The sequence below is a fragment of the Pan troglodytes genome, chromosome 1 (assembly GCF_028858775.2).
Source record: "Pan troglodytes isolate AG18354 chromosome 1, NHGRI_mPanTro3-v2.0_pri, whole genome shotgun sequence".
In the NCBI taxonomy this organism is placed as follows: Eukaryota; Metazoa; Chordata; class Mammalia; order Primates; family Hominidae; genus Pan; species Pan troglodytes.
The window spans coordinates 23424456-23451161 of record NC_072398.2 but is presented as its reverse complement, the minus strand read 5'-3'; the positions used below and the strand labels follow the sequence as shown (position 1 = coordinate 23451161).

The window sequence follows — 26706 nt, the reverse complement described above, 5'->3', positions numbered from 1 at the left end:
AAGCAGAGCTGGCCGGCCCCTCCTTGCTGGCAGAGGCATGGGAGGCCTGCTGGGGATGAGGCCACTGGCCAGGGCTATGCTGCACCAGACCAATGGCACCGCCCCCACCCCTCCCAGCGCAGGGGCAGCTTGGAGCAGAGGCAGCACTGGCCACCACTGCGGGGGCAAGTCAGCGTCAAGAGAGTCCCTGAGTGAGAAGGCCCAGATAAGCCCAGGCCCACCAGGCCAGCGGACAGGCACAGGCAGGGCCTGCAGAGGTGCCAAGGCCCCAGGCCAGTTGTGCTAGGAGCCTGGACCTGCTCTTCCGCACCCCCATCCCGCCCCAACTGCACAGGCTTGTGCCTTGGTGCCCCCTGGAGGCAGCAGGGAGGAGGCTTCTCAGGCAGAAGTCTTAAGTTGCATCCCATTCCCCAGAATCCCCAGGAGGGAGAAGAGGGACGGGCTGCCCCTCCTTCCTGCCAGAGCCACAGCTCAAGGGCAGTGGGATGGCCCTGCACCCAGCCCAGGTACCCCTTCCTCTGTGCCGACCATGCTGTCCTTTGGCTCCGAGGAGGCCCTGAGCACTGCCCACCCCCACACCTTGGAGGGAGCAGACGGAGGGGGTGAGTACTGCACAGATCCTGCCTGGAGGTGCAGACTCATGCACTCAGCCCTGAAGAGGTGAGAGAGGCTGGATCTTAACTGTGGTCCAATGGGCATATTATGAGTGGTCCTTGTCCCTGCCTGCTATGGGGTAACCCTGACCCAGCTAGTGTCCCTGACAACATGATACAAAAACACAGAACTCTAGCGGGATACAGAGATGTGTGCACAGCTGGCAGGAGCACTGGCCACCTCCCAACCTGCTCCCCATAGCTTACTCCTGGATGTAGCCTGGAGGGACTGCTGGGCTGGGGAGGGACTGGCCATGGAGCAGGGAGCTGGATGCCAGCCGGACCTCAGACCTGGACTGCAGCATCTCTTTGGTTATCGGTTGTGTGTGTGCTCAGAAGGGAGGAGGCCTTCCCCTTGTTACATCTCTCTCTCCATATATTCTCCCGGACTCATCAGTTTGGGGGGCGAAAAGTCCACCACATGGTCTTGGCAACAAACCACTGGGGATGTCACCCCAGCTGCAGAGCTGCAAGCTTGTGCCGGAGGGGAAACTGGGTGAGCAAGGGAGGGGCGAGGCCTGCCTGTGCTCCCCTCACCACTGCTGGGACCAGAAAATATGGGCATCTGATAGCTCAGCTGGGCAGTCCCAACGCATTCCCACTCAGCCAAGGGCCTGAGCCCCAGGCCATTCTGGTTGTGTCTTTTCAGAGCAGTGAGACCTAAAACAGATGGGAAGAAGTCATGAACTTGGGAGTCAGGCCGCTTCACCTGTCTTCTCACCCCACAGGCTCCCCTGAGCCTGGCCCAGCCAGCAGCTCACCCAGCCTCAGGCCTCCTGGGGGGCAGCAGCCACACTGCCCGTGGCGCTCTGCGCCAAGCACTGTCCAGGGATAGTCCCGCTGATGTTGTGGATGGCACCATAGGTCTGCTGCTGCCGCTGCTGCGGAGACAGTGCTGTCCTCTCCGAGGCCAAGCCATTCAGAATCCGAGGCACGTAGGGCTGTCAGCAAATGGATTTGTGCTTGGCTTGGACAGGCATGAGCTTCCACACTGCATCCCTCCCCTCCTGCCCTTCTCCCAACAGGACACAGACAGTGGCCATAAAGGACTTATGAAGAAACACCAACATCCATTTAGGACATTAAGACCGAAAATATGACACCTGCAGAATTTCCTAGCAGCCAGGGCAAAAGAGAAAGCACAGTTATACAGTTCTCATGATCACAGAAGGAAGCACAAGAGAGCAGTTCTCAGAGGAAACTAAACTTCCTAGCCCTGGATCCTAGGAGGATTTCTCACTTTGTAGAAGAAACAAGTCTACCTATATAGGGGGGCTTAGAACGCTGCCCTGGGACCCCTGGGATGCTCAACATATCTGTGTGAGTCTCATTTTGAGTCTCATTTCCTCCCAATCCCAGGCTCCAGCCACTGACCCCAGGCACAGAGCCCTGCCATACTCCTCCCGAGACCCTGGCTGTGAGGGCTTGACATCATCCACCTGTCCTGCATGTTCCCTGCTTGGCCAGCATAGCCACAGGTGTGTCGCTGGGTAATGAGTCCTTCTGAGGCCCTCCCTTGTTTGGAACTTGTCCAAGGACAGACACCGATAAGAGAGCCTGACACCTGGGAGGCAGCCACCAGAAAGAACCCTGCAGATGAAGTCGGCTCTGTTCTGGCTACAGCTGTCAGGAAGGCCGGTGACTACAGCTCTGGAACCCTGGGGCTCTGCTTTCCCTTCCCAGCCCCACCCTAGGAGCAGGACCCTGGAGGCTGTGTGCAGAGAGAACTAGGAAGGCAAGGAGCCCTGTGTCTCTCTACCATGGGGTCTTCCTCTGAAGCAGGTGCAATGTTCATTTCTTGAATTCAAAGGGAAGTCTGCCTGACACCCTCTTGGAACCTAGTGGAGGACCTCGCACAGGCAGGTGCATCGCTGATGACAAACCTTTGTCAAACCCTAGCGCCTTATCATGTGCCTTCACTAAAGCCCCAAACTCACCAGGCATTAAATATGCAGAGAAGGAAAGAGAGCAGGGAACTGAAACCAAGGGGGATGGCCATGAATCGAGACAAGACTCTATCTCCTCAACAGTTTCAAATATGCAGGTTAAAATACCCAGGGGGACCAGGATTCCTTCTCTGCCATTAATTCACAAACTTGCCTGCCATGTGATCTTAGCAAGAGATGATCAAAGCACATTTGCCGAGGCCCATCTGGTTGGGACTGTTACAACCAAGGCAAAAAAAAGGGCGACAAGCTCGGAGGCTGAGGGGCACAGCTTACTGTGAACGGTGGGGGCATGTGGGCCTCTGCCTCACTTCCTTTGTCACTTGCAGGCTCTTCTGTCTGCAGATAACAGCAAAAACTTGCGATGATAAACAAAACTGATCTCTGTGAACGAACACCCTCCAAACACACAGACTATTAACACCCGGAATAATAGTACCAGCTGGCACCAAGCTCCCCGGCAGCCCGAGAGAGGATGGGGTGGGGGAGTGCAGGGATGAGGGGAGGAAGGGAAGCTACACATGGCACCCAACCACCCACGCCTTTCCCATGGAGAAGCAGAATCTGGAGAAGGCTGCTGCTGTGTTGATACAGACAAGGGTGGGCGGGGTTGACAGCGAGCCCGTCCCACCATCTGTTCCTCCCAGGGCTTGACCGGGCAGTGGGGTCGGGGGCCTTTACTTTGTAGTTCAGAGGGCTGAGGTGCTTGAAGCATCCAAAGCAGGTGTGAGCCAGGCAGACCAGGATGGTGAGCAGCAGCACCAGGAAGGTGAACAGAGTGGCAGGGGCCTTCATACCTGGTGATAGAGGGTGGCTAGCCTTGGGGTGGGTGGGGAGGGGCCACCACCTACCCTCACCCTGCTGAGGAAGGGGCCGCACCTGGTGTGGAAACTGCCCGTGACTTCTCCCTCAGGCAGAAAATAAAGGTAAGGCCTAACCCCCCACCCCCACCCCTCAACTCCAGCAGCAAGGATGGTGTCTTCACAGCCAGGAGCACAGAGAGGGACCCACTGAATGACTGGCATCATCCCTGGTCGGATTTCAGGCACTGGGGTGCCAAGTCAATGGCAATTCTTCAGCCTCCTTGCTGGTCCGTTCCCTCCAGTCTCCAGTGCCCTGGGCTAGAGAGGATGGACCCTCCCACACCCCCAGTCTGACCGGGGCAGACGTGTCTTTCCCCCAGGAGTGTCAGTTTTCTCTCCTCCATGTCCCCACCTCTTCCATGCCAAGAGGTACAAGGAGCTGGGCCCAACCACCAGCCTCAAAGGGCAAATCTGGATCAGCTTCCCCATTTCCTCTGGTTCAGTCCCTGCACAGCTGATAAAGGCACTATCTTCTCTCCAGGGATGTATGGGACAATTGACCAGGCCTTCACAAGGGTTACACCTGCACTCGGGCTAGCTTAGGAGCCAGGCTGTCAACACCACACCCAACCAGCCCCTCACCCTGGGTATCATGTTTTGATTGGACACCTAACCAGTCCTCACTCTGGGCACTACATTCTGACTGGACATGTAACCAACCCTCATTCTGGGTACCACGTTCTGATGGGACACCTAACCAGCCCTCACTCTGGGCACCACATTCTGACTGGATGCCATGCTGATGCTGTGAAAGCAATGAGGGATCTGACTGGCTGGTGGGGATGCAGGGCTGGGAGGCCAAGGGCTGGCCCCAGGTCAGAAGGGCTGCTCACCCAGGCGCAGGAAGGAAAAGAAGTAGAGCCAGAAGAGGCACAGGATGGGGGCTGCCAAGGCCTGGTTCACAGCGGCAAAGTGGATCCCCTTCTCCAGCTTGGCTGGGAGGTAGACGAAGTAGAGGTTGTGCCGGTCCACCATGTGCTTGAGCAGGATGTAGATGAGGCCTGCAGGGGATGGGGCTGTGAGCTGGAGACCTCGCTGGGCCACACAGACACCTCTGTCCTCTTCCTCTCCGGGGCGGCTATTTTGGCAAGGAGCCAGGGCTGGGGCTGCTGCTCTACTGCCTGAACACAAAATGAGGCATCCTGCACCTCTGGCTACTAGTTTTTTTTCACTTTCTCTCTCCTACCCACTTCCTCACTTATCTGTGACCCCAAGGTGTAGGGGATCGGTCAGGGTGGTGGGAGAAAATTTAAGATAAAGTTATAGGAAATAGACACAAACCTTCTTGGAAAGCCGAGAGGTTTGCATAGCTTCAGTAAAGGGTTTGGCTGAAGGCAGCTGTATTCTCTTAAAAGCTTAGGGTGCAGATACATAGGAATGTGGGGGAGTTTACCTAAATAGCTTGTTTACTCGTGGTCCTAAGACCAACCTTTGATCATCCACTGGTGCATGATTGCTCGCTATTCGGGGGGTCGGCAATGTTAATTACCCTCTAGTGGTGTTTACTCGAGACCTTTGTCATTTAATCTGTACTAAATAAATGCGAACTTCGCCTGGCATTGAGGACTACACTGCAGACTCAGGCTGCAGAGCCCCTTAGCCGCACTGACAGGCAAAATATCTGTCAGTGTATGTCTGTCTGTCTTTTTTTTTGAGACAGAGTCTCACTCTGTTGCCCAGGCTGGAGTGCAGTGGTGCGATCTCGGCTCACTGCAAGCTCCGCCTCCTGGGTTCATGCCATTCTTGTGCCTCAGCCTCTCAAGTAGCTGGGACTACGGGCGCCTGACACCATGCCCGGCTAATTTTTTGTATTTTTAGTAGAGATAGGGTTTCACCATGTTAACCAGGATGGTCTCGATCTCCTGACCTCGTGATCCGCCCACCTCTGCCTCCCAAAGTGCTGGGATTACAGGCGAGAGCCACCGCACCCGGCAGTGTATGTCTTTCATCCGTCGCTGGGTCAGGGTCTGTGGGACAGACCCTGCACCAAGGGAGTTACAGTGTCTGTGATCCTGTCCCCACAGAACACTAACATTCCAGAATCGTCTTGGAAAGAGGCTGTTTCACAGTTGGATGCCTGGCCTCAATTCCTCCCCAGCCTTTCCCATGCTGAGCCCCTGTATGTCAGTGCTCCCACACCCCTGGCCTTCTCCCACCCGGCTGATCCCTGCCCTCATCACAGTCAACAGAGAATGAGGCCCAAGGGTCTTACCCCAGGGGTGGCACAGGAGCACACAGGGGACCAACAGAAAGTGGGTGCTGCCTTTTCTATTATGCCAGGTTCTGTTGTTTTTTTATTTTTTGTTTTTTTTTGAGATGGAGTCTCGCTCTTGTTGGTCAGGCTGGAGTGCACTGGTGCAATCTTGGCTCACTGCAACCTCTGCCTCCTGAGTTCAAGTGATTCTCCTACCTCAGCCTCCCGAGTAGCTGGGATTACAGGCGCCTGCCACCATGCCCAGTTAATTTTTGTATTTTTAGTAGGGACAGGGTTTCATCATATTGGCCAGGTTGTTCTCGAACTTTTGACCTCAGGTGATGCACTGCCTAGGCCTCCCAAAGTGCTGGGATTACAGGCATAAGCCATCGTGCTCAGCCCCAGGTTCTTTTTTAAAAAATAAATTTTGTTTTGAAAGTGTAAATACTGTAGATTTTTAAAACTACACAAGAAAGTATACAGGGAAAACTAAAACAACTTTTCCCCCTAAAACTCAGCTATCACTGCCAGCAGTCTCTTGGGTTTTTTGTTTCCTTCTAGAGCCTTTCATTAATCTGCCAGTTGCAGATGTTTTATTTCAGTGGCCAGGACCTTGGTCTTTAAACAGTCCTGAGTTCAAAGCCTGGTTCTCCTGCTTACTAACAACATACGAAGTTCTTTTATGTGAAGGGGGAATAGAAACAGGAACTGCCTTGTAGGATGAGGTGAGAAATGTGGTAATCCACGTGGAGGCAGGCATCTGCCAGAGTGAAAGCAGCACGAGAGCTTTGATTGTGACTCTGGCACTGTCTTACTTGCTGCTAAAGAAATCAACCATGAACGACGTAGTCAGTGGGCAGAGAACCTCAGACCAGAAGTACTAAGAGCGGTCCTAGCTGAGGGCCAGTGGGAGGAATTCATTTAAAAATGAATGAGGCCGGGTGCTGTGGCTCATGCCTATAATCCCAGCACTTTGGGAGGCTGAGGCAGGTGGATCACCTGAGGTCAGGAGTTCAAGACCAGCCTGGCCAACATGGTGAAACCCCATCTCTACTAAAAATACAAAAAATTAGGCAGGCATGGTGGCGGGCACCTGTAATCCCAGCTACTCAGGAGGCTGAGATGGGAGGATGGCTTGAGCCCAGGAGGTGGGGGTTGCAGTGAGCCAAGATCATGCCACTCCAGCCTGGGCATCAGCATGAGACCCTGTCTCAAAACAAAAAAAGAAAGAAATGAGTGAAATCTGGTGTCACGTGAGTCTTTGGCAGCTTGTGGCTCTTGTGGCTGTGGTTTTGGGAACTCCATTGTGCCCTGGTGATAGCTGTCCCCGAGAGGTTTGGTGCAATCAGCCGTCCATGTACCCTGGGACAGGCTCCAGGGCCACTCACCAAATGGCGCGATGATGGGACAAGTGATGCTGTAGGCCACAATGACAGTGAAGACACACAGCATCCACGCATACATGGCTCCAAACTCGTACTGGAAGGCCTGGTTCTGGGAGGAGGAGGTGGTGAGGAGCTCATGGACTTGTTCCACCTCAAACACCCTTTTGTGCTCTCTAAGTGGTGATGGGAGAGCAGGGTGGAGGAGGACTTTGGAAATAGGAGATGCGTGGCTCCCCGCCTCCCAAGGTCCTTCCCATCCCTCCCAGCCTGCCCTGCTTCACTCAGTGCACCCAGCCCTCCCGAGGCATGGTGATGCGTGTTTGCTAGTGCTCCCTTCGTTCCACCCAACAGGCATGTGAGCCCCTGGAGGGAAGAGGTGGTCAGGGAAGAGGTGTAGAGTGACTCCAGCCCTTCTAGCAGGGGATCCTGGGCCGGCTTAGTTCATGCCTCTGTGAAATCGGGATACTAGCAGTGCCCAGCTCATAAGGGGGCTGAGAATGAAATGAAGGAATGCAGCACTTCTCCCACTTTCCTCGCACAGTGCCCACCATGGCAGAGGAGAATAAAAGAGAAAGCCACACCCTCCAGTTCAGGGAATCCTGGAATAAATGCCACAAGCCGAAAATGCCTTTGACATCTGGGGTTTGGCTAAGAATTTATGCAAATGGGTTACAGAAAAAGAGTCTGTTGGTTTGAGTTGTATGTATGTATGTGTGCGATCAAACCGTTTCAAATGCCAAAGTCCCAAGCTCTCTCCTCCAGCCTGTGAGCTAGAGAGGAGGCTGGAGGAGGCCACGCCTGCCTGGACCCGGGTTTGAGAAGCACTTAGCCCAGTGCCTGCACTAGTGGGTAGTGAGGTAAATGCTACCCACTAGCGGGGGTAGTGGGGGTGAGAGGCCCTCGGGTCAGTGAAGGGGGACATGGGAGGGAGTCAGAGGCACAGCCCTGGGCCCAGGGGATGGCACCTGCTTGACATTCCTGCGGTCGGCAGCCGTCTTGGCCATGATCATGCGGAAGGTATAGAGGATGAGGCCTGGCAGCCGCAGCAGCTCCATGCCATTGCCGATGAAGGCCGAGGCGATGACATAGTTCACAAAGAAGGCGCCCTGGTCAGGCAGGAAGACGCACCTGGGGAAACCGGGGCCCAGGTCTGTGAGCTGAGAGCCGCTCTTGGAGGGAGAGGAGGGGCCCCTAGGCTGGGCAGGAGCAGAAAGCCCCTGGGAGGGCTGTATACTCTTCCGTTCATTCAGCACATATTTGGGAAACACATCTGTGCGCCAAGCACCTTTCTAGGCATTGAGAATAGAACAAAGCCCCTGCGCCACTCTCTTGAAGTTCACATTCTAGCTGGGGGCACAAACAAGCAGACAAACAAATATTCCATCTGCTGGAGACGGTGAGCACTAGAGGAAAACAAAGCAGGGAGGGTTCCTATGTCATACAGGGGTTGGAGGAGCCTTTCTAACAAGGTGATATTCGTGCAGAAATGTGAAGAGGTGAAGGAGCAAGTCATCCCCAAACCTGGGAAGACAGGATTCCAGGGAAAGGGAACAACATACAAGACGCCTGAGGATGTCCTCGTCTGCTGCACATCGAGGGGCTGGACAGCAGTGGGCGAGGGGAGGCAGAAGACAAGGCTGAAAGGGGCTGGGGGCCAGCCCAGGGCAAGGGATCTGTTCCAATGGGGTCAGGGAGACTACGCAGATGGCCACTGTGTCATCCCCATGTGGGATGAGGGCGGTTGTGATGGAGATGGTGAGATATGAAGGGATTCTGGATCTACTTTAGAGAGAGAGCTGTCAGGATTTTCTGGTAGGCTGGGTATGGCATGGGAGGGATAGAAAGGAAACAAGGTGAACTTTGAGGTTTTTTGCCAAAACAAGTAGAAAAACAATATGGAATGGGGAAAGTTGTAGAGTAGCAGATTTGAGGGTAAAAGTCGAGAGTTTGGTTTTGGGCAGGTAACATCCGTGGTACCCAGTAAAACTCCAGCTGGAGTTTGAGGTGGGCAGTTGGGTTACCAGCCTGGAGGTGCAGGCTAGAGGCATAAATGTGGATGTTGTCCGCATAAGTTAATTCAGGAGCAGTATCATGGCATGGAAGCCGTGGGTTCAGCTGAAGTCACCTAGAGAGGCAGTGTGGACCCAGAACTGGGGGCTGAGCCTTCAGGCAGCCAAAATCTAGAGTTGGGGAGATGGGAGAGAACCCACCAAGGAGGGTGACAAGAGGATGCTGTGGGATGAGAGACCCAAGGCCGAGCTTCGAGGAGGAAGGCTCGGATAAATGTGTCAGATGTCGCTGATAGATCATAAGATGAGGATTGAGCTGGTCACTGGATTTGTCAATCTGAAAGTCACTGTCAACCTAGACTATTGCTGGCTGTATGTATGTGTGTCTGTCACAGTCACCAGCTCCCAACTCATCAGCTTACTCAGCAAGAACTCATTTAAAATAACTCGCCCCATCCTTACAGGTAAGCACATTCTTTTAGGAAAGTCAATGCCAAGCCTCTGGACCTATATTAAGACCTAATGTATAGTCTGTAGGGGCTGGGGTTGAATCCCAGCTCTGTTCCTTAACCAGCTGGGTAAACTTGGGCAAGTTATTCAACGTCTCCGAACCTCAGTCTCCTCATCTGTAAAATGGAGAGAATAATAGTATCTTCCTCATAGCTTGTTGTAAAGATACAGTGAGAAAAAGATGCATAAAGCATTTAGCATAGTGCCTTCTTAAACAATAGCTATTACTATTAAGTGGCATGGTATAAGTTTAAAATACTAACAAGGATACATCAGTAATAAATTTAATTCTATTCTGGCAAAAATAATCCCCAGAGCCCAGAGGCATCCTAGCTGCCATCTTTAATTATTATTCTCCTTTCCCCAGTCCCTGGCACCACTGAGACCCAGCAATTCCTTCTCCCCATGTGACTCTGTGCTCAGTAAGTTTCAATGAATGAGACGGCTGCTAATTGAGTTCTGGCCTAAAAAATTAACCACATTTCTGCAAGCATAGCACAAAGTGGGTCAGCTCCCACAGTGTCTACCAGAAACCTGGCAGGGTGGAGGTGAGGCCCCAAGCCCTGCTGTCTGGGGAGGAAGATGCCTGTTCGGAAGCATAGGCTACGACCGCCCCCACCCATCCCACTGCAGCCCCAGCCCCTGTGGGACTTTCACCCAGGGCCATGGCTCCAGAACTCAACTTGGCAATACTCACTCCAACCTGATGGAGGCCTCCGAGGAAGTTTTGTCAAAGAGCCACCGGAAGAAAAAATCTAGACTGAAAAACAAAGGAACCCCCTAAGAGTTTATTTCCAGCATTCCATATTGTCACTACACATGCTTTCATTTTCTTTTGCTCTAAAAACAGGCCAAAGCTCAAGATTGACTTTTGTTCTCAACGATGCCACTTACTACGGCATGACCTGTCACAGTCTGCTTTAACAGAAACTTCCTTCCTTGAGATAAATAAAGCCATGATGAGACCTTCCCTAAGTGGAAGGTCCTTGATAAGTTTCATTTTCTTTTCTCTTTTGTAGAGATGGGGTTTCGCCAGACTGCCCAGGCTGGAACTCCTGGGCTCAAGCAATCTACCCACCTCGGCCTCCCAAAATGCTAGGATTACAGGCGTGAGCCACCGTGCCTGGCCACAAAATTTTCAAGCTGGTTTTTTTTTTTTTTTTTTTTTTTTTGAGACAGAGTCTCACACCTGTAATCCCAGCACTTTGGGAGGTCGAGGCAGGTGGATCACCTGAGGTCAGGAGCTCAAGAACAGCCTGACCAATATGGTGTTTTTTTCTTTTTTAAAAAGAACAATCAATCATATTGCCAGAAGAATCAATGACCCAGCCGTACTGCACGCCGAGTGGTTGCGACAGGCTTAGATATTGTTAGAGGTTTGCTTCTGCTACCAAACCGTTTGCATTCTCCTGGGGACAGTGCTCTCCTGATGTGACTGTGATTCTGAATTTAGAGCAGAAGGTGGTGGCATATACCTGGTGAGACCCAGGGAGGGCAGGATCAGCACCATGAAGATCAAGAATATGTAGACTTTGGTCATCATGATCTGGTTTTCCCCCGACCTGCAGGAAGTCAAAGGTGAGCATTCGCAGTCCCCCAAATGCTCTATGTGCCCCCAGTGAGGCCCCTGCCGTGTGCCCACTGCCTGAGCAGCTGGGGGGTTAGGGTGTGGACAAGGGAGTGGTCAGAGATATCCTTCTTAGGGGTAGGGCCTCGGGGCTCCCGGGCACTCACTTGGTCCAGTGAGACTCCAGCAGTGTAGAGTAGTAGACAATGGAGGGGAGCAGGGCTGAGAAGGACCAGAGCAGGAGGGTGGGGAAGAACTGGCTGATGATCGGGTTCTAGGAGAAAGGTCCACAGGAGAGAGAGTCACAGGGGCCGTGGGCCACGCGGCTCTGAGGCCATGACCTATTGGTATGGTCGCTCAGTGGACTCCCAGGGTAGGAGTTTGTCATCTCTGACCCCAGAACCAAAACTGTGCCAGGTACAGAGTTGGTAGTCCATAAATGTTGGCTGAATAATCAGTAACAGCACCTTATATTTGTACAGCTCCTCACAGCACAGCAAAGAAAGCAATTTCACATACGAGTAAACTCCACTTATCTGACTAACCAGATTAAATAACCTTCTCTGCTCCCTATACAAAACCAATGACTGATGCCATGGCAAGACTGAACACCGAAGGCCTGGAGTCCTGGCCGGGGGGGCGGGTGCGGGCGGGCGGGGGTGCCCTGCCTGCTCAGCTCCCACTGTCCAGCTGCAGCATATCAGGGCTCCACTGTGTGTGTCCACAATCCTGCTGTTTGTTACTGGGATTACATGAGCTGATTGACTTATTACTGTCACTGATTAGATGAACATAAAAATAGAGAGAAATTTTCTTTGAAAACTAAGTTGGCTACTTTGGAAAGACTTAATAAAAGTCAATTTCTAAAAAAAAAACAAAACGCTGTTAATTAGATGAGAGTAAATTAACGATAAAAGATCAAGGGATATGCAATCTAGGAAGTTTCTATATTCAGAATGGCTTGGCAAATATCTAAATTCTTCCTTTACTTTAAAGAAACCAACACTGGAATCACAAAACAATGAAATAAGGGTGTGGTTGATGTAAAGTAGACAAAGGGGAGCTCTCATCAGCAGATCCATCCTCAAAAGAATAGGCCTGTCCTTCTATTAAAAGATTGGCAAAGGAATGCATATTTATAATACCTGCTTTAAATCTTAAACAAAGCTGCTGAATTTATACTTAGGTAGTTTAAAACTATCTATGGAGTCAGATAAGAGCTTCAACCACACATCAGCTCATTGATTATCATGACAACAGCCTCACGCCCTGTATAATAGTACAGGTGTTTTAACTCCAGTTCTTGGATGAAAAACTGAGGTTCAGAATTCATCAGATAGGGAATGGCAAAGTGAAGACAAGGAGGCCCACCTGCCCCGTGTGCTTTCCCAGGGAATGATTAACCAAATGCAAAGTGAAATTTAAAAAGAAAAATAATCTAGGGAGATGGTTTGGCAAAGCTAATCATGAGAAACCAATAGCTTTTTGAGTAGATGCCAGTTGAGTGAGTGTTTGGCTGTTATCTCACTGATTCATCTAAGATTTTTGAAAATCGTTCGTTACCTATACAGAATAGTTTTTTTTGTTTGTTTTTTTTTTTGAGATGGAGTTTCGCTCTTGTTGCCCAGGCTGGAGTGCAGTGGTGCAATCTCGGCTTACTGCAACCTCCACCTCCCAGTTCAAGCGATTCTCCTGCCTCAGCCTCCTGACTATCTGGGATTATAAGCGCCCACCAACACGCCCAGCTAATTTTTGTATTTTCAGTAGAGATGGGGTTGTGCCATGTTGGCCAGGCTAGTCTCAAACTCCTGACCTCAGGTGATCCGCCCACCTTGGCCTCCCAAAGTGCTGGGATTACAGGCGTGAGCTACCGTGCCCGGCCCCAAAATAGTTTTATAACAAGGTCATTAGCAACCAAAATGTAAAAGAAATAATTTGTGATCCTGCCACCCCAATCAACGAAGCTCTTTTCCTTCCTTCCTGGCCCCTCCCCGTAGTGTCCATGACAGACATGCCTCACTGGTACATCCCTGCTTCTGTCAGGAGCCCTGCATGGGTGCCACAAAATCTATACAATTTTGAATGGATGCTTGATAGTCTACCAACCTGAATATACCACATTCAACTCAAATGATGCCTACCATTCAGTATTTAGATAGTCTATTAAAATATATATGTATGCATGTGTGTGTATATATACATATAACGTGTGTGTATGTGTGTATGTGTGTGTGTGTGTGTGTGTGTATGGCATTACTATAAGGACTTTGTAATAAATGTGGCCATGCCTGCTCAGGGCTTAAAAGCAAGGATGTGAGCTGAGCAACATGACCCCCTGGTTTAGTTCCCCACACATACCCCACTCCTGTCCCCACTCCTTCCCCACCCACCAAGCCCTCTTCTCACCAGCTATCCTGGGAGGGGCCTTGCAGAACAGTTACTCACATTCAGCGCATGGATGGGTTTGGTGACATTAAACTTGTCCATGGTGGACAGGATGATGGAGGGTGTGGTCAGGAAAAACAGCCCCAGGAAGAGGGTGAAGTTGATGCCCAGCCACTGTAGCCACCAGCGGAGGCCCTGGATAGAGAGGTTCTTCCTGCAGCGGGAGAGGGGATACAGGTCTCGAGGCTTGTCTCCCAGTGCTCGTGGCTTAGGTGGGTCAGAAGGTCAGATTTAGGCAGACCAAGAGACTAGCCTGGGGGCAAGTTCTCCGCACTGACCTTCAACTACAGAAAGACCAAATCTTAGGTCCCCAAGAGCTCAGAGGGAACAATTATTCTCTCAGATGTGGCTCCCCAGCTAGAGTCTGGGGGCCAGAACCTACCCAAAGAGATGGCATGAGCACCCAAGCAGGCCAAACAAGGCTCCAGCATGGCATTTATTTTTTCTTTTTCTGTTTTTTTTTTTTTTTTTTTTTTTTGGAGACAGAGTCTTGCTCAGTCACCCAGGCTAGAGTGTGCAGTGGTGTGATCTCGGCTCACTGCAACCTCTGCCTCCCAGATTCAAGCAATTCTCCTGCTCAGCCTCCCATGTAGCTGGGACTATAGGCGTGTACCACCACACCCAGCTAATTTTTTTGTATTTTTAGTAGAGACAGGGTTTCACCATGTTACCCAGGGTGGTCTTGAACTCCTGAGCTCAGGCAATCTGCCTGCCTCAGCCTCTCAAAGTGCTAGGATTACAGGTGTGAGCACCACGCCCGGCCCCAGCATGGCATTTCTTAGACACATCTGCAATGCTTTGTGACTAACGACACATTCTTCCCAACGGGGCTGTAGCTGGGGTACAGGAAGGAGGAAGGCAGGGACAAAGGAGTGAAGGCATAGCTTGCACCTGCCCTGGCCTCTCATCCCAAAGAACAGACCCACAAAGCAAGCCTGAGTTTAGGAAGCCTTTTGAACCAAAGAGCAAAACTGTCAGAGGCAGAACTAGAACCGAGCAGAGGGGAGCACTTCAAGCTCATTCTGTGCAAGGAGCTGAGGCAGGGCTGGACAGGCAGCTGCGCTGGGGCTTGCGCTGGGTGCCCTTACCCTCAGCACAGCGCTGGAGGCTCACCAGGGCCCCCATGGACACAGCTCAGCTCCCCAGCACGGCCCCAGGCTGACACTGGACCTAAGTAAGGCTGCACAAGCTGCATGCGGCTACTGAGCATTTTAAATGTGGCTGGTGTGAATTGAGAGGTGCTAGAAGTGTAAAATACACACCAGATATTTGAAGACTAAGTGTGAAAAAGAGAATGTAAAACATCTCACATTTTTCAAAAATTGACTGCATGTTGAAATAACAGTTTGGATATATTGGGCGAGATACATTATTAAAATTATTTTCAACTGTTTCTTTTTACTTTTTTAGCATGGCTATTAGGAAATTTAAAATTAGACGCAGAACTGGCATTATATTTCTGCTGGGTAGCACTTGAATGCTAGGGAGGAACACTGGAGAGAAGGGCTGGGCAGATACCCCAGTTGGGCCACACCGAGCACATCACAGCATCACGGCCCACAGAATTGCAGATGTGTGGAGATCTCCATTGACTGCCAGGTCACACCTGTGCTCCAGGTGATGGGCAGCTCCCACCAGGAACCCAGGCCTCTCTCCCACCTCTCCTTGGTCTAGGAGCTTACCAGCAGATGTCCTCAGGGTCAGCGGCAAAGGTGACTGTCCACTTGGAGGTATAGAGCTCCCTGCTATGGGAGGACGGCTGGGGCTCACCTTTGCACTGAAGGCTCTGACACTTGCAGGCGTTGAAATCTTTCAGGATGCTGCAAGGAAATGTAGCAACAGCCAGGCCCAGGCTACTCAGGTTACCACGCACACATGTGGCAAGTGGGGACTGAGTAGGAGTGGGAGGCAGTGGCATAGGACCTTTGCTTTGTTGTGATTAGTGTATTATGAGTAACGCTATGTAAGAGGTGCCACGCAAGCACACTGTGTGGAGAATTTTGTTTAATCCTCGCAACCACCAGCAACAAAGGGAGTACGATTCCCATTTTACAGATAAGGAAACTGAGGGCAACACACTGCTCTTCCATAGGGCCATCCCCCTCCACCCTGCCTGTTAAGCTGGAGCTCTGATCAATGCTACTGCCAGGCCAGTGGCTCAACTTTTCCTTCTGTCACTTTTTCCCCGGGCCCAAGGGTAGCAATAGACCACGTTACACACTGCCTGTTCCCAAGCTTCCCTCCTCAGGGCTCCCACCTCGACCCTCACCATCTCAACAGGTCACAGCTTTTCCTCCTTTAACCTCCCGTAAGGAGCCCAGCAGCCCCTCTACTCCTGCCTCAGATGCCTTCCCCTTTCCTCCTGCCCCAGTGTCTGCAAGGAGGCAGGAAGTCCTGTGTGAGTCCATTCCTAGTGTCACAATGCCCGGGGCAGGGAAGGCAGGGGGAGGGGCAGTGGCTGGACACCTTTCCACACCCCTCTCCCGACCCACCCCGTGCTGCTCCTAAGGCGAGATGACACTGAGACCACAGGCATGAGAGCCGGAGTCCCGTGCCAAGGGCCACTGTGAAAAGCCACTCCCCAGGGTCAAGCTCCCCACTGCAGTGAGCGCCCCAGCGTGCCCCAGGGGTCTTCCCCACAGCTTTGCATTTGTGGGAAGGTGGGGAGCCACAGACAGAAGGATCTGTGGCCCAGAGCAGATGTCTGAAAGGAGGGTGCCTCCATCTCCCCCGGGGCAAGGTTGGCACATGAAGCCAACAGGATGGGTCCAGGGCAGCAGGGAAGAGCCCGGCAGTGGGGCCAGGCCACATCAGCTCGAGGGGGTCAGCCAGAATCACCCACTCCGTGGCTGCTGTCCACACCCCCACCGCCTGTTACACAAACATGGGCTGGGCTGGCTGAAAGTGAGTGTGGGTAGCTGAGGGAGGAGAAGGAAACACCACAGATAAATCCCAGGGATGGTGGGTCAGCAGTACCATCTCCACCCGAGAGGGACAGTGAGTTATCTGGAGGGGAACAGGGAGTCAGCCAAGAAGGGGTCTGGATGTGCCCACACTCACTAGGTGGCCATGGACTTCTCCTGGAAGGTGACGAAGGCCATTCCCAGGGGCTGGTCCTGGACGTGGCGTTCTTCCTCTGTGATCCTCTCCAGCAGCCTGTCCTTCATCCGTGTGTAGTAAGAGATGGCGTCTTCCTGCCAGAAGACACATCCCATTGGGATGACGTGGCCCCATGCTGGTGTCTGGGGCACCCTGATGCCAATGCCTCTGCTCCCAGCCGGGGGGCGGGACCCTTACCCACTCACAGCCCAGCACTTCACAGCAGCAAAACTGGCCACAGGGCTTGGGGTTGATGAGGGTCCGCTGGCCTGTCTTCACCTGCAGGTTTGTGTAATAGGTCAGGCTCTTCTCAGTCTTATTTCTGTAGGGGTGGGAGCGGGGGCACAAACTTCAGATTCAGAATCCTGTGGCAGGGACCCCCATACCCACAGTTCAACCATCGAACGCCAGGGGAGAAGGAGGGGTCCAGGGCCTCCTGCCTCCCTTCCTAGCTGGGGGATGCGAGGCCAGCAAGGAAGGAGGAAGCATCTTGCAAGGCCCGCCCGCCACTCACTTCTCCTTGCACAGGTAGATCAGTTTGGCCACGTTGTAGCACAGCTGCACATCAACCACCTCACACGTGGGATACGCGTCCCTGTGGCCAGGGAGAGAAGGAGGCAAAAGACACCGTTGGAAAAGAAAACACCCCAAGCAGGAGACGTGCCCACGGATCCAAGGGAAAGGATGGCAGAGTGATCTCGCTGCTGGTTTCTGTGCCAGCGGAGACCTCTCTTCTCTTTGTCTTTTATCCTCCAAAAGGGGGAAATTTTGAAATTTAATACAAAGAGGGCTTTTGTTTTGTTTTGTTTTGTTTAGAGACAGGGTCTCACTCTGTCACCCAGGCTGCAGTACAGTGGCGCAATCATGGCTCACTGCAGCCTCAACCTTCTGGGCTCAATCAATCCTCCCACCTCAGCCTCCTGAGTAGCTGGGGCTACAGGCACATGCCACCACGCTGATTTTTATTTTTTGTAGAGACGGGGTCTCGCTATGTTGCCCAGGCTGATTTCGAACTTCTGGCCTCAAGCACTCCTCCTGCCTCAGCCTCCCAAAGTGCTGGGATTGTAGGCGTGAGTCACCGCACCCGCTAGCCTTTTTTAGTAGTATGAAGCTAACTGCCTGGAACTGACAAGTTTATACCCACTTGGCTTGCAATCAGCTGGCACTTCTCCTGGGGAAAAATGAACACATCACTATCCCCTCTAAAGACCCAAAGGAACAGATTTATTGTTTGTGCTAGGTCAGTATCTACCTTGAGCCATCACTGAAATCCTATTCAGGTAGCCTTTTTTAAGGTCACAGACCTTTCAGAGGGTCTAAGGAAAGCAAACGACCCTCAGACCAGAAAATATCTACACACATATTAACAACCAGCAAGGCCAGGTGCGGTGGCTCATGCCTGTAATCCCAGCACTTTGGGAGGCTGAGGCGGGTGGATCACTTGAGGTCAGGAGTTTGCGACCAGCCTGGCCAATGTGGTGAAACGCTGTCTCTACTAAAAATACAAAAATTAGCCAGGTGTGGTGGCACACACCTGTAATCCAGCTACTCGGGAGGCTGGGGCATGAGAATCACTTGAACCTGGGAGGCAGAGGTTGCAGTGAGCAAGATTGCCCCACTGCACTCCAGCCTGGGCAACAGAGTGAGACTCCGTCTCAAAAAAAAAAAAAAAAAAAAACCACCAGCAAAATACATACTCACTATTGACCAGGTATTATTACATATATTGATTTATTTAATCCTCATTATAACCCGTGAGGTTTTGTCCCCATTTTACAGATGAGTAAACTGAGGCCGACAGAGGTAAGTGGCTTGTGCCCAAGATCACACAGCTAGTGAGTGTCTGAGCCAGGAGGTGAATACAGGCAACCTGGCTCCAAGGTCAATGCTCATGGCCACCATGCAATACCCCCTCACCATACACGCAAAATTATACATACAATTCCAGGGGATTCCAGAACCATGTAAATCCCCACCTACCACCTGCCAGGCACTGTTCTAGGTGCTGGTAACAGGGCCTGGATGTGCTTACATTTTAGTGAGAGAGACAGCCCATAGGTATATCAATCATGAAATTAAACAGTAGGACAATTTCTGGTCTCAATAAGAGCTGTGAGGAAGAAAACTGCAATTTAAGCATCCCTGCTTGAAAGGCAAATTCATACATCAATCCCCACGGATTGCAACAGCATTCACTAAAAAGGCCTCTTAAAATAGGGGAAAGCATGAGTCATGCAATGTTTGTATGAGAATGAGGAGACTTTTTTTTCTCTTTAAAGTTATACATTAAGTGGAATTACTGTTTCCAGGTGTTGCCTAGCAGGCAACTTTGAGGAGTTGCTTCAAGGAAATACAGAAAAATGATTCTGGTATTGAGTATTTACATATTAGTAAATATTTCTAAAATACTTAAGAGTTTCTGAAGAAGTTTTTCAAATTTTAAACATTCAGTTTACGATTCTGTCTAGCAATTTGCTTAGCAAGTGCTTTCTTCACAAATAGTGCAAAGTTAAAGTGTAGCCAACTCCTAGTCCATGCAACAAATTAGTGGCTGCTGTATTGATAAGGAATGAAGAGAGGCCGGGCATGGTGGCTCACGCCTGTAATCCCAGCACTTCGGGAGGGCAAGGCAGGAGGATCACTTGAGCCCAGCAATTCGAGACCAGCCTGGGCAACATAGCAAGACTCTATCTCCATAAAAAATTTAAAAATTAGCTGGGTGTGGTGGCATGTGTCTGCAGTCCCAGCTACTTGGGAGGCTGAGGCAGGAAGATGCCTTAAGTCCAGGAGTTGAGGCCGCAGTAAGCTATTATTGCACTACTGGACTCTAGCCTGGGCAACAGAGCAAGACCCTGTCTCTAAAAAAATAAGATAATAAAAAAAGGAATGAAGAAAGAATAAAATGTCAGCTCCTCAGCCCAGCCTTCAGGTCCTCCAGCATGGGGTCCTGGGAGCCTTCCCGGCCTGCTTGCCCTGCCCCCCCGCACCCCACCACCACCTTTCCTGATGCTCTGGGCCTTTCCCCACATCCCTGGCTGCACACGTAATCTCCTCACAGGAAAGACTTTCCTCCAGCCTCCATCTGCAGGAATTGGTGCAGATACTCAAAGGGAGCCACTGGAAAGGAGGTTCTACCAGGGAGAGCCTGGACTCAGACACAGTGCTCACTCAACAGACACTCGCTCAGTGGGTGGACAAACGAACAAACGCAGAGATGGCCCCAAGGTCCTTCCACCTGTGAGACCCTAGCCCTGTGGGTCCATACAAATGCTCAGCTCACATCTCTCTTATTCTGCAAAGGTGATGCTAAGAACCCCGGGTTCAACAATCTTTTCCCCCGTATGCTCTCAAGACGTTTATTTGCACCTACACCCTGGTCTGTGCTCTGGACACTGTGCACAGGCTGCTGCTTGAAGAGGATAGGCCACCAGGGTGCTATTCACTGCACAGCACCAGCAGGGCTGGCACACAGGAGCCACTCCATACACGTGTGGCAGGGCCAGGTCCTTCTCAGATCTCACCTGGATACCCAAGTGAGAGACAGAAGGCGCTCACCTAAGGTGCTCGCCCTGCGGGTGGGGCTGTGCTGGTCCTACGTGGAGGGGGCTCAGCTCCCCTCCCACCCCACCTGCTTACCGGAAGTGGCTCTCCACAGTCTCCTTCCTGGCATCTCTGGGGAGTCCTGTGATGAACAGGGTCCGCCTCACCTGTCCGGGAAATACAGCAGGGAGAGAAGTCACCCACAAGCCAGTGTGCCGGTATGCTCAGGTTTCCTACCCCACTCCAGCCTCTGGAAAGTAAACAACAGGAAATCAGAAGGCTCCAGTTTTCTCCTTCTGTGGCCGGGGGAGCCCCAAAGCATGTCATTTACACAGCGTCTTCTTCCAGGCTGTACAAAGAATCCACTTCCAAAGCAACTCTATGAGCCTTCTTTGCATGGCAGGAGACTGAGAAAGAGGGGAAGTGACTCAAATGCGGTCACACAGCAGATCAGAGGAGGACCCAGGCCTGGAACCAAGCCACAGAAGCTCCCCTCCCCTGTGAAGCTGTGGGCGGCAAAGAGAAAGGGCTGCTCTCAACCCAAACTTCTTTACTTAGCACCAGTAACTGTCCAAATCTTGAAACAATCCACCAGGAAACTGTTTTTTTTAAAGATGGTGCCAAGTGTGAGCAAGAATAAGCAAGCGGGGCTCCTGAGGCCCTCCCAGAGCTCATTGCGGTCAGGGCCTGTGGCACAGCCTGGGAGGCCCTTCCACTCCGACTCCCACCTGAGTCCCTCCCAGCACATGTCCCTAAGTCCCGCCTCACTCACCAGGTTCTCCTCTTTGTACTTAATGGACTGAGTGTGGTGCCGCATGAAACCCACAGTGAGGAAGAGGTAAATGACAGCAAAGATGGTGTGCAGCCAAAGGAGGTCATTGCTGAGAGGGAAACCACCTGCCATCAGGGCTGGGATCCCAGGCAGGGAGCTGGGGGTGCAGAGCTGGGGCCTGGTTACCCTCAGTGGGCACTGAACTGAGGACCAACAGCTTCACCGCAAGAGATGCCTCCCACAGAGGTTGTGTGGCCAGCACCCCTCAGCCCACAGTGAATACTTCAGAGGGGTCCCCGTCCCTGTCCTGACAAATGAACTCCAGATCCACAGGACCCTCCATGTTTCTTAAAACCCTGGCAAAACAGTGTCTGCCTGTGGCGTGTTCATGCCCACAGCTCAACAACACACTAGCTGCAAGGGGCCTTCAGATACCAGCCGGCCCCCTTTGGAGTACCTCTGGCCTGCCCCGGGCTCCCGACCTGCCTTCTCCTTGATCTCACCCATCAGCACCTATCCCCACGGGCTCCATACTCACTCAGTCTGTAGGTTTGCTATTGTTGTCCTCCCAAAACTGTATGGGTCTTTGTCTGCAGAGAAGCACAGATACTTAGTTCCAGGGTCATGTGGGGAAGCAGGAGAGGGCGTAACCAATCAGCCTTGGTTTGTGGAGCTCTGGGGAGGAGGAGCATGTCTGGACCAGCAGGAAGACAACGTCTGACTGGTCTTTCCAGAGCTACACCATCAAGGCCTCTGCTTGAAACCAAAATGCTCCCTGATAACTTCTCAACCTTCCATTGCAGGTAAAGGCATAATGTGAATTCATTTTGTTTTGAGAAAACTAAAAACATCCTATGTTGTTACAAAACCAACGTTGGGAACCACTGGGTATCCTAAGTGGATTCATGGTGGCATTTTGGAAGGTGGATTCTTGCAGTTGCCCTTAGATATAATGCCACACCCTGATTTTAATTAAGTATCATGGATATCTTCTGGGTCCATTAATTGTGACCTCCTAATTTGGGTGAGGGCAGGAAAGTATAAAAGACTCTCTGATAGCCCCTGATTCTGTAAATCTTGGGGGGCTTTTTTCCCTATTTAAATAGAACCAGACATTGATATTGGGGCCCCAGTTTTAGCCTAGGTTTGCTCCAGATCTTTAATCAGATAGAAATGTTCAGAGTCACCCTGAGACCATCTTACATCTGAAGTGGGGCATGACTCCTGGGGTTCTGGTCTACCACAGTGAGCCCTTTCCCTAGGACTGCCACTCTGCCCCATTACAACATAGACAAGGGTGAGGAGGGTCATTACCCAGCAAGTCCCCTGAGAGGTTGACAGGCAGGATGACACACAGGGACAAAAAGCTGACCACCACCAACAGGAAGATGATGTGCCTCTGGAAGGACAGGTAGTGGATGGCGTCCTCCCCACACCATTCCAGGATCTGGTCATCACTGGCCAAGACACAGAGGAATCTTAATGAGCAGTGGAACAGGCCTCGGGGCTCTGCATGAAGTGTCTCATATCATCCTCACCACACTCTTATGAGATGGTTCGATCGCTATCCCCACATTTTTGTTCACATATGAGGAAATAAAGGCACAGGAAATTTGCATAACTTTCAGGATCTCACATGATATAAATTCCAGAGCCCACCGTCTTAGCCCCTGTACCATACTCGAGGTAAAGGAATACCAGCACTCCATCTGATGTTGCTAGAAACATTTGTGCCCAAGTTACGTGTGTGGAAAAGGTACGTAAATACAGTCATCTCACAGCCCTGTCCTGCTTCTAAGGAATCACATTCAGAATAAAGTTAGGGCTGGGCGCAGTGGCTCACACCTGTAATCCCAGCACTTTGGGAGGCTGAGGCAGGTGGATCACCTGAGGTCAGGAGTTCGAGACCAGCCTGGCCAACACGGTGAAACTCTGTCTCTACTAAAAAATACTAAAAAAAAAAAAAAAATTAGCCAAGTGTGGTGGCACATGCCTATAATCCCAGCAACTCAGGAGGCTGAGGCAGGAGAATTGCTTGAACCTGGGAGGTGGAGGTTGCAGTGAGTCGAGATCCCACTACTGCAACTCCAGCCTGGGTGACACAGTGAGACTCCATCTCAAAAAAGAAAAAAAAAAAAAAAAGAATAAAGTTGGGAATATGCCCAGGCCCCAGGCCCCCACCTGTTTCCTGTCTCCCCCTCAGGTGGAGACCTGAGGTGGAGCCAAGAGTCCCAGTCCATCCTACCACCCTGGCCTCCTCCCTGTGTCCCCAGAGATGGGGAGGTGACTTGCTCCACCCTTTCCCACCCTTGGAGTGCTACACTTGGAGGCTCTGGGTCCACTGGGGACTCAGAAAATTCCAGGTTCACACAAGCCAGACTTCTGTGCTACAGAGGGAGAAGGGGCAGGGCACTCTGCTCTTTCCCACTCCCTGAAGGCACTGCTTCTAGGCTGGGAAAGCAGTGCTTTGGGAAGAGCTCAGGGGGGCAAGGGCTGCATCATAAAAAGGCAGATCTGAAAGATGTCAGCGTGGGCTTTGCAGTCAGACCACAGTGTAATCCAGCGCAGCCGCCTCCACCTGAGGGCAGGTCATGGAGCTTACCTGCCTCTGACCTCGAGCAAGGAAACTGCCCACTGCCTACCTCATCGGCTTAGCAGGGGCTCAAGAGATAATAAGCATCAAACACCTAGTCCTGTACGTGGTATCAGCAGATGCTCAGAAATATGCCTGTTCATATGAGTCCTGATTACTATTTATCTAGAGGACAAAGCTTTGCAATTAACTACATTGTTCTCATTTCTAAATAAACTAACTCGCCTCCTGCTTCCTCCTGTTCCAGACCAGAGTTGACTGTCTCCCATGGGGCTCTGTCTCCTGCCAGTTCCCCTGGGAACAACTCCTACCAAACCGAACATTTACAACATGCTCTCACATGTATTCATTCCTTTGAATTAGGCTGAGCATATGTTATCCTCAGCCTCCTTTTACAGTTGGGGAAACTGAGGCCCAGAACATTTCATCCTTATAACCACATTTCATTATATAACCACCACATTTCATCAATTCTAAGATATCATTTTCATATTTCTTTTCTTTTTTTTTTTTTGAGACAGTTTTGCTCTTTCACTCAGGCTGGAGTTGCAGTGGGGTGATCTTGGCTCACTGCAACCTCCGCCTTCCGGTTTCAAGCGATTCTCCTGCCTCAGCCTCCCGAGTAGCTGGGATTACAGGCACCCGCCACCAAGCCTGGCTAATTTTTGTATTTTTAGTAGAGACGGAGTTTCACCATGTTGGCCAGGCTGGTCTTGAACTCCTGACCTCGTGATCTGCCTGCCTCAGCCTCCCAAAGTGTTGGGATTACAGGCGTCAGCCACCGCAGCCGGCCATATTTCAACTCCTCTGAAATGAGGTGTACGCTATAGTTATAGTTGATGGTAGCTTAGCTGACAACATTTTCTTGTTCTTAGTGCTATGTAAAATAACATGCACCTGGGCCAGGCGCGGTGGCTCATGCCTATAATCCCAGCACTTTGGGAGGCCGAGGCGGGCAGATCACCTGAGGTCGGGAGTTGGAGATCCGCCTGACCAACATGGAGAAACCCCGTCTCTACTAAAAATACAAAAAAATTAGCTGGGCATGGTGGCGCATGCCTGTAATCTCAGCTACTCTGGAGGCTGAGGCAGGAGAATCGCTTGAACCCGGGAGGCGGAGGCTGCGGTGAGCCGAGATCGTGCCATTGCACTCCAGCCTGGGCGACAAGAGTGAAACTCGGTCTGAAAAAAAAACAACATGCATCTTACAACAATAACTTCTTAGATTCAATGGAATATGGCAGCAGGTGAGAACCAAGACTCACATCAGTCACCACCACCCCCCCCCCCCCCCCACCGCCTCCTGGCTCCCTCCACCACATGAGAGGTAACTAACTGGCTCTTAATCACCTTTAATAATCTTTTAGATTTCTCTCCATGGGCCCCATTGAAAAAAAGAAAGCTTGTAACCAAATGAATTGAATGTATTATATTTCTTCACTTTTCACTAATTCAAAGACATGCAAACCTGCCTAGGAGAGCGTCCATTGATATTTAATTGGTGTTAAATATTAAGTTGAATAATTAAAGCAAAAAAATAGCTTTAATTAGTTTGTGCAGTATTATGAGAGATGAACATATGATTTCCACTGAATATGTTGAAATAAATAAAGTTCATCTCTATCTTCAAGAACTCTTGGGATCCAGCTCAATTTGGGAAGCCCCAGGCTCCAGCAGGGACTGTGTGCCCTCCAGCATGGAGGCTCCAATCCTACAGGCCTCCTTCCTCTGCCCCTGACCCCACGGGCTGCCTGGTCACCATGATTCTCAGCCCTCACATACTGCTTTGGACATTAACTAAAAAGTATCTAAGAGACCCCATCTTAAAATCAAGCATCTTGGCTCTTGCCTCTTGACTGGCCAAACACCCAAAAAAACCAGCCCAAAGGCCCCCCAGCAGCTGCCCCCTGGTGTACTCACTGCAGACGGAAGATGGCAGTCAGCCAGGGACAGCATCCCTGGAAACGGAGAGAACAGGGATTAGCTTCCAACATCTGTGTCTTTGAGAGGCAGATGTAACCATTGTCTTTGACATTAAATAACCATTTAACCTCCTGTTGTATAAAAAACAGTGCTTTTATCCCATATTCAGCAAGCATGAGCCCAGTACTTCACAATATACACCACATGCCTGGAATTCTTGCTAAAATCTCCTGACAACTTCATGGTCAAATCACAAAACTTAGATCAAAAGCTGATGAAAGCTCAGAGCAGCTCTGGGCAAAGTGATGTGGGCTGCTGTTTGATTGTTTACAATCACTGACCAAGAGGTGAGGCAAAAGAGAGGAAACAAGCCTAACGGATTGGACGGTCCACTGGAGTGGGTGTTAGGGGGAAAGGGTGTCTGCAGGTTTTATTGTCCTTCACATCTCAAACTTAATACCCCTACAGCTGGGCTGTTATCCAGCTAGGAAAGACAAATATTTGTTCAATAATTCATTCAACAATGACTAAACACCTACTATGCATCAGGCGCTGGGAAACAGGGCTGGAGAGGGCAGGGCTCCTGCCCACATCTGGCTCATAATCCAGCCAGCAAGTCCATAATTAACTGTCATACAAAGCCATAGGTGTAAGAGAGAGAAGTGCTGGGGAAGCCCAAGGGATTCCGTACCCCTTCCTGCCTGCAAATTCATCCAGTCTCAAGGTCCCGGGTCATCCAGCTGCCATCTCTCCTGTGGTATTTCCCAAGTTCAGGTGCCTTCGTCGATGCAGAAAAGCACTTTCTCCAGCACTTGCCACTCAAGATCTGCCCTGCTCCCTCCCCAAAACCATGACTGCCAGTCCCCACCCCCTGGCCATGACCACAACTGGGCCTTAGATACCAACCAGCTCATTTTCAAAGTCTTGTTGACCTGAGGAGGAAGTCGATGACAATCTCTGAAATCTGGACTCGCTAGAGACACAAAAAGAAAAAAAATGACAGATAATTCTTAGAAAAAAAAAAGAAGCCAAACAAGTCAAAAAGATCACGTCCAGTATTTTGCTGCCTCTTGGAGCTCAGAACCAAAGCTACCAGCCCTCGATGGCTGGGACAAAATATAACTCACTCTGTGAAAGATAGAGACAAGGACAATGACCATTCCCAGGCATGGTATAAAACTCTATGTTATACGGGATGAATAGCAAG

At 51.1% G+C, this 26706-nt stretch overlaps 1 protein-coding gene across 3 annotated transcripts in view; it reads right to left on the bottom strand.

The window, feature by feature from the left end:
* Positions 1-1008: 1008 nt before the first annotated feature.
* TMEM63A (transmembrane protein 63A) overlaps positions 1009-26706 on the bottom strand; it is a 36211-nt gene continuing 10513 nt past the window's right edge. For all 3 annotated transcript variants that reach the window (XM_003308777.6, XM_016939809.4, XM_009441570.5), the window contains 21 exons: positions 26406-26472; positions 25497-25534; positions 22298-22440; positions 21522-21573; positions 20984-21092; positions 20308-20378; positions 17186-17266; positions 16870-16993; positions 16633-16766; positions 15255-15392; positions 13573-13726; positions 11295-11401; positions 11036-11122; positions 10258-10320; positions 8007-8169; positions 7045-7150; positions 4296-4463; positions 3281-3396; positions 2876-2938; positions 1415-1594; positions 1009-1313 (listed from right to left, as the gene is read on the bottom strand). In XM_003308777.6, coding sequence (XP_003308825.1) covers positions 1421-1594; positions 2876-2938; positions 3281-3396; positions 4296-4463; positions 7045-7150; positions 8007-8169; positions 10258-10320; positions 11036-11122; positions 11295-11401; positions 13573-13726; positions 15255-15392; positions 16633-16766; positions 16870-16993; positions 17186-17266; positions 20308-20378; positions 20984-21092; positions 21522-21573; positions 22298-22440; positions 25497-25534; positions 26406-26472 — 2158 coding nt within the window. In that variant the 3' untranslated portion in view covers positions 1009-1313; positions 1415-1420. The remainder of the gene's footprint in view (positions 1314-1414; positions 1595-2875; positions 2939-3280; positions 3397-4295; positions 4464-7044; positions 7151-8006; positions 8170-10257; positions 10321-11035; positions 11123-11294; positions 11402-13572; positions 13727-15254; positions 15393-16632; positions 16767-16869; positions 16994-17185; positions 17267-20307; positions 20379-20983; positions 21093-21521; positions 21574-22297; positions 22441-25496; positions 25535-26405; positions 26473-26706) is intronic.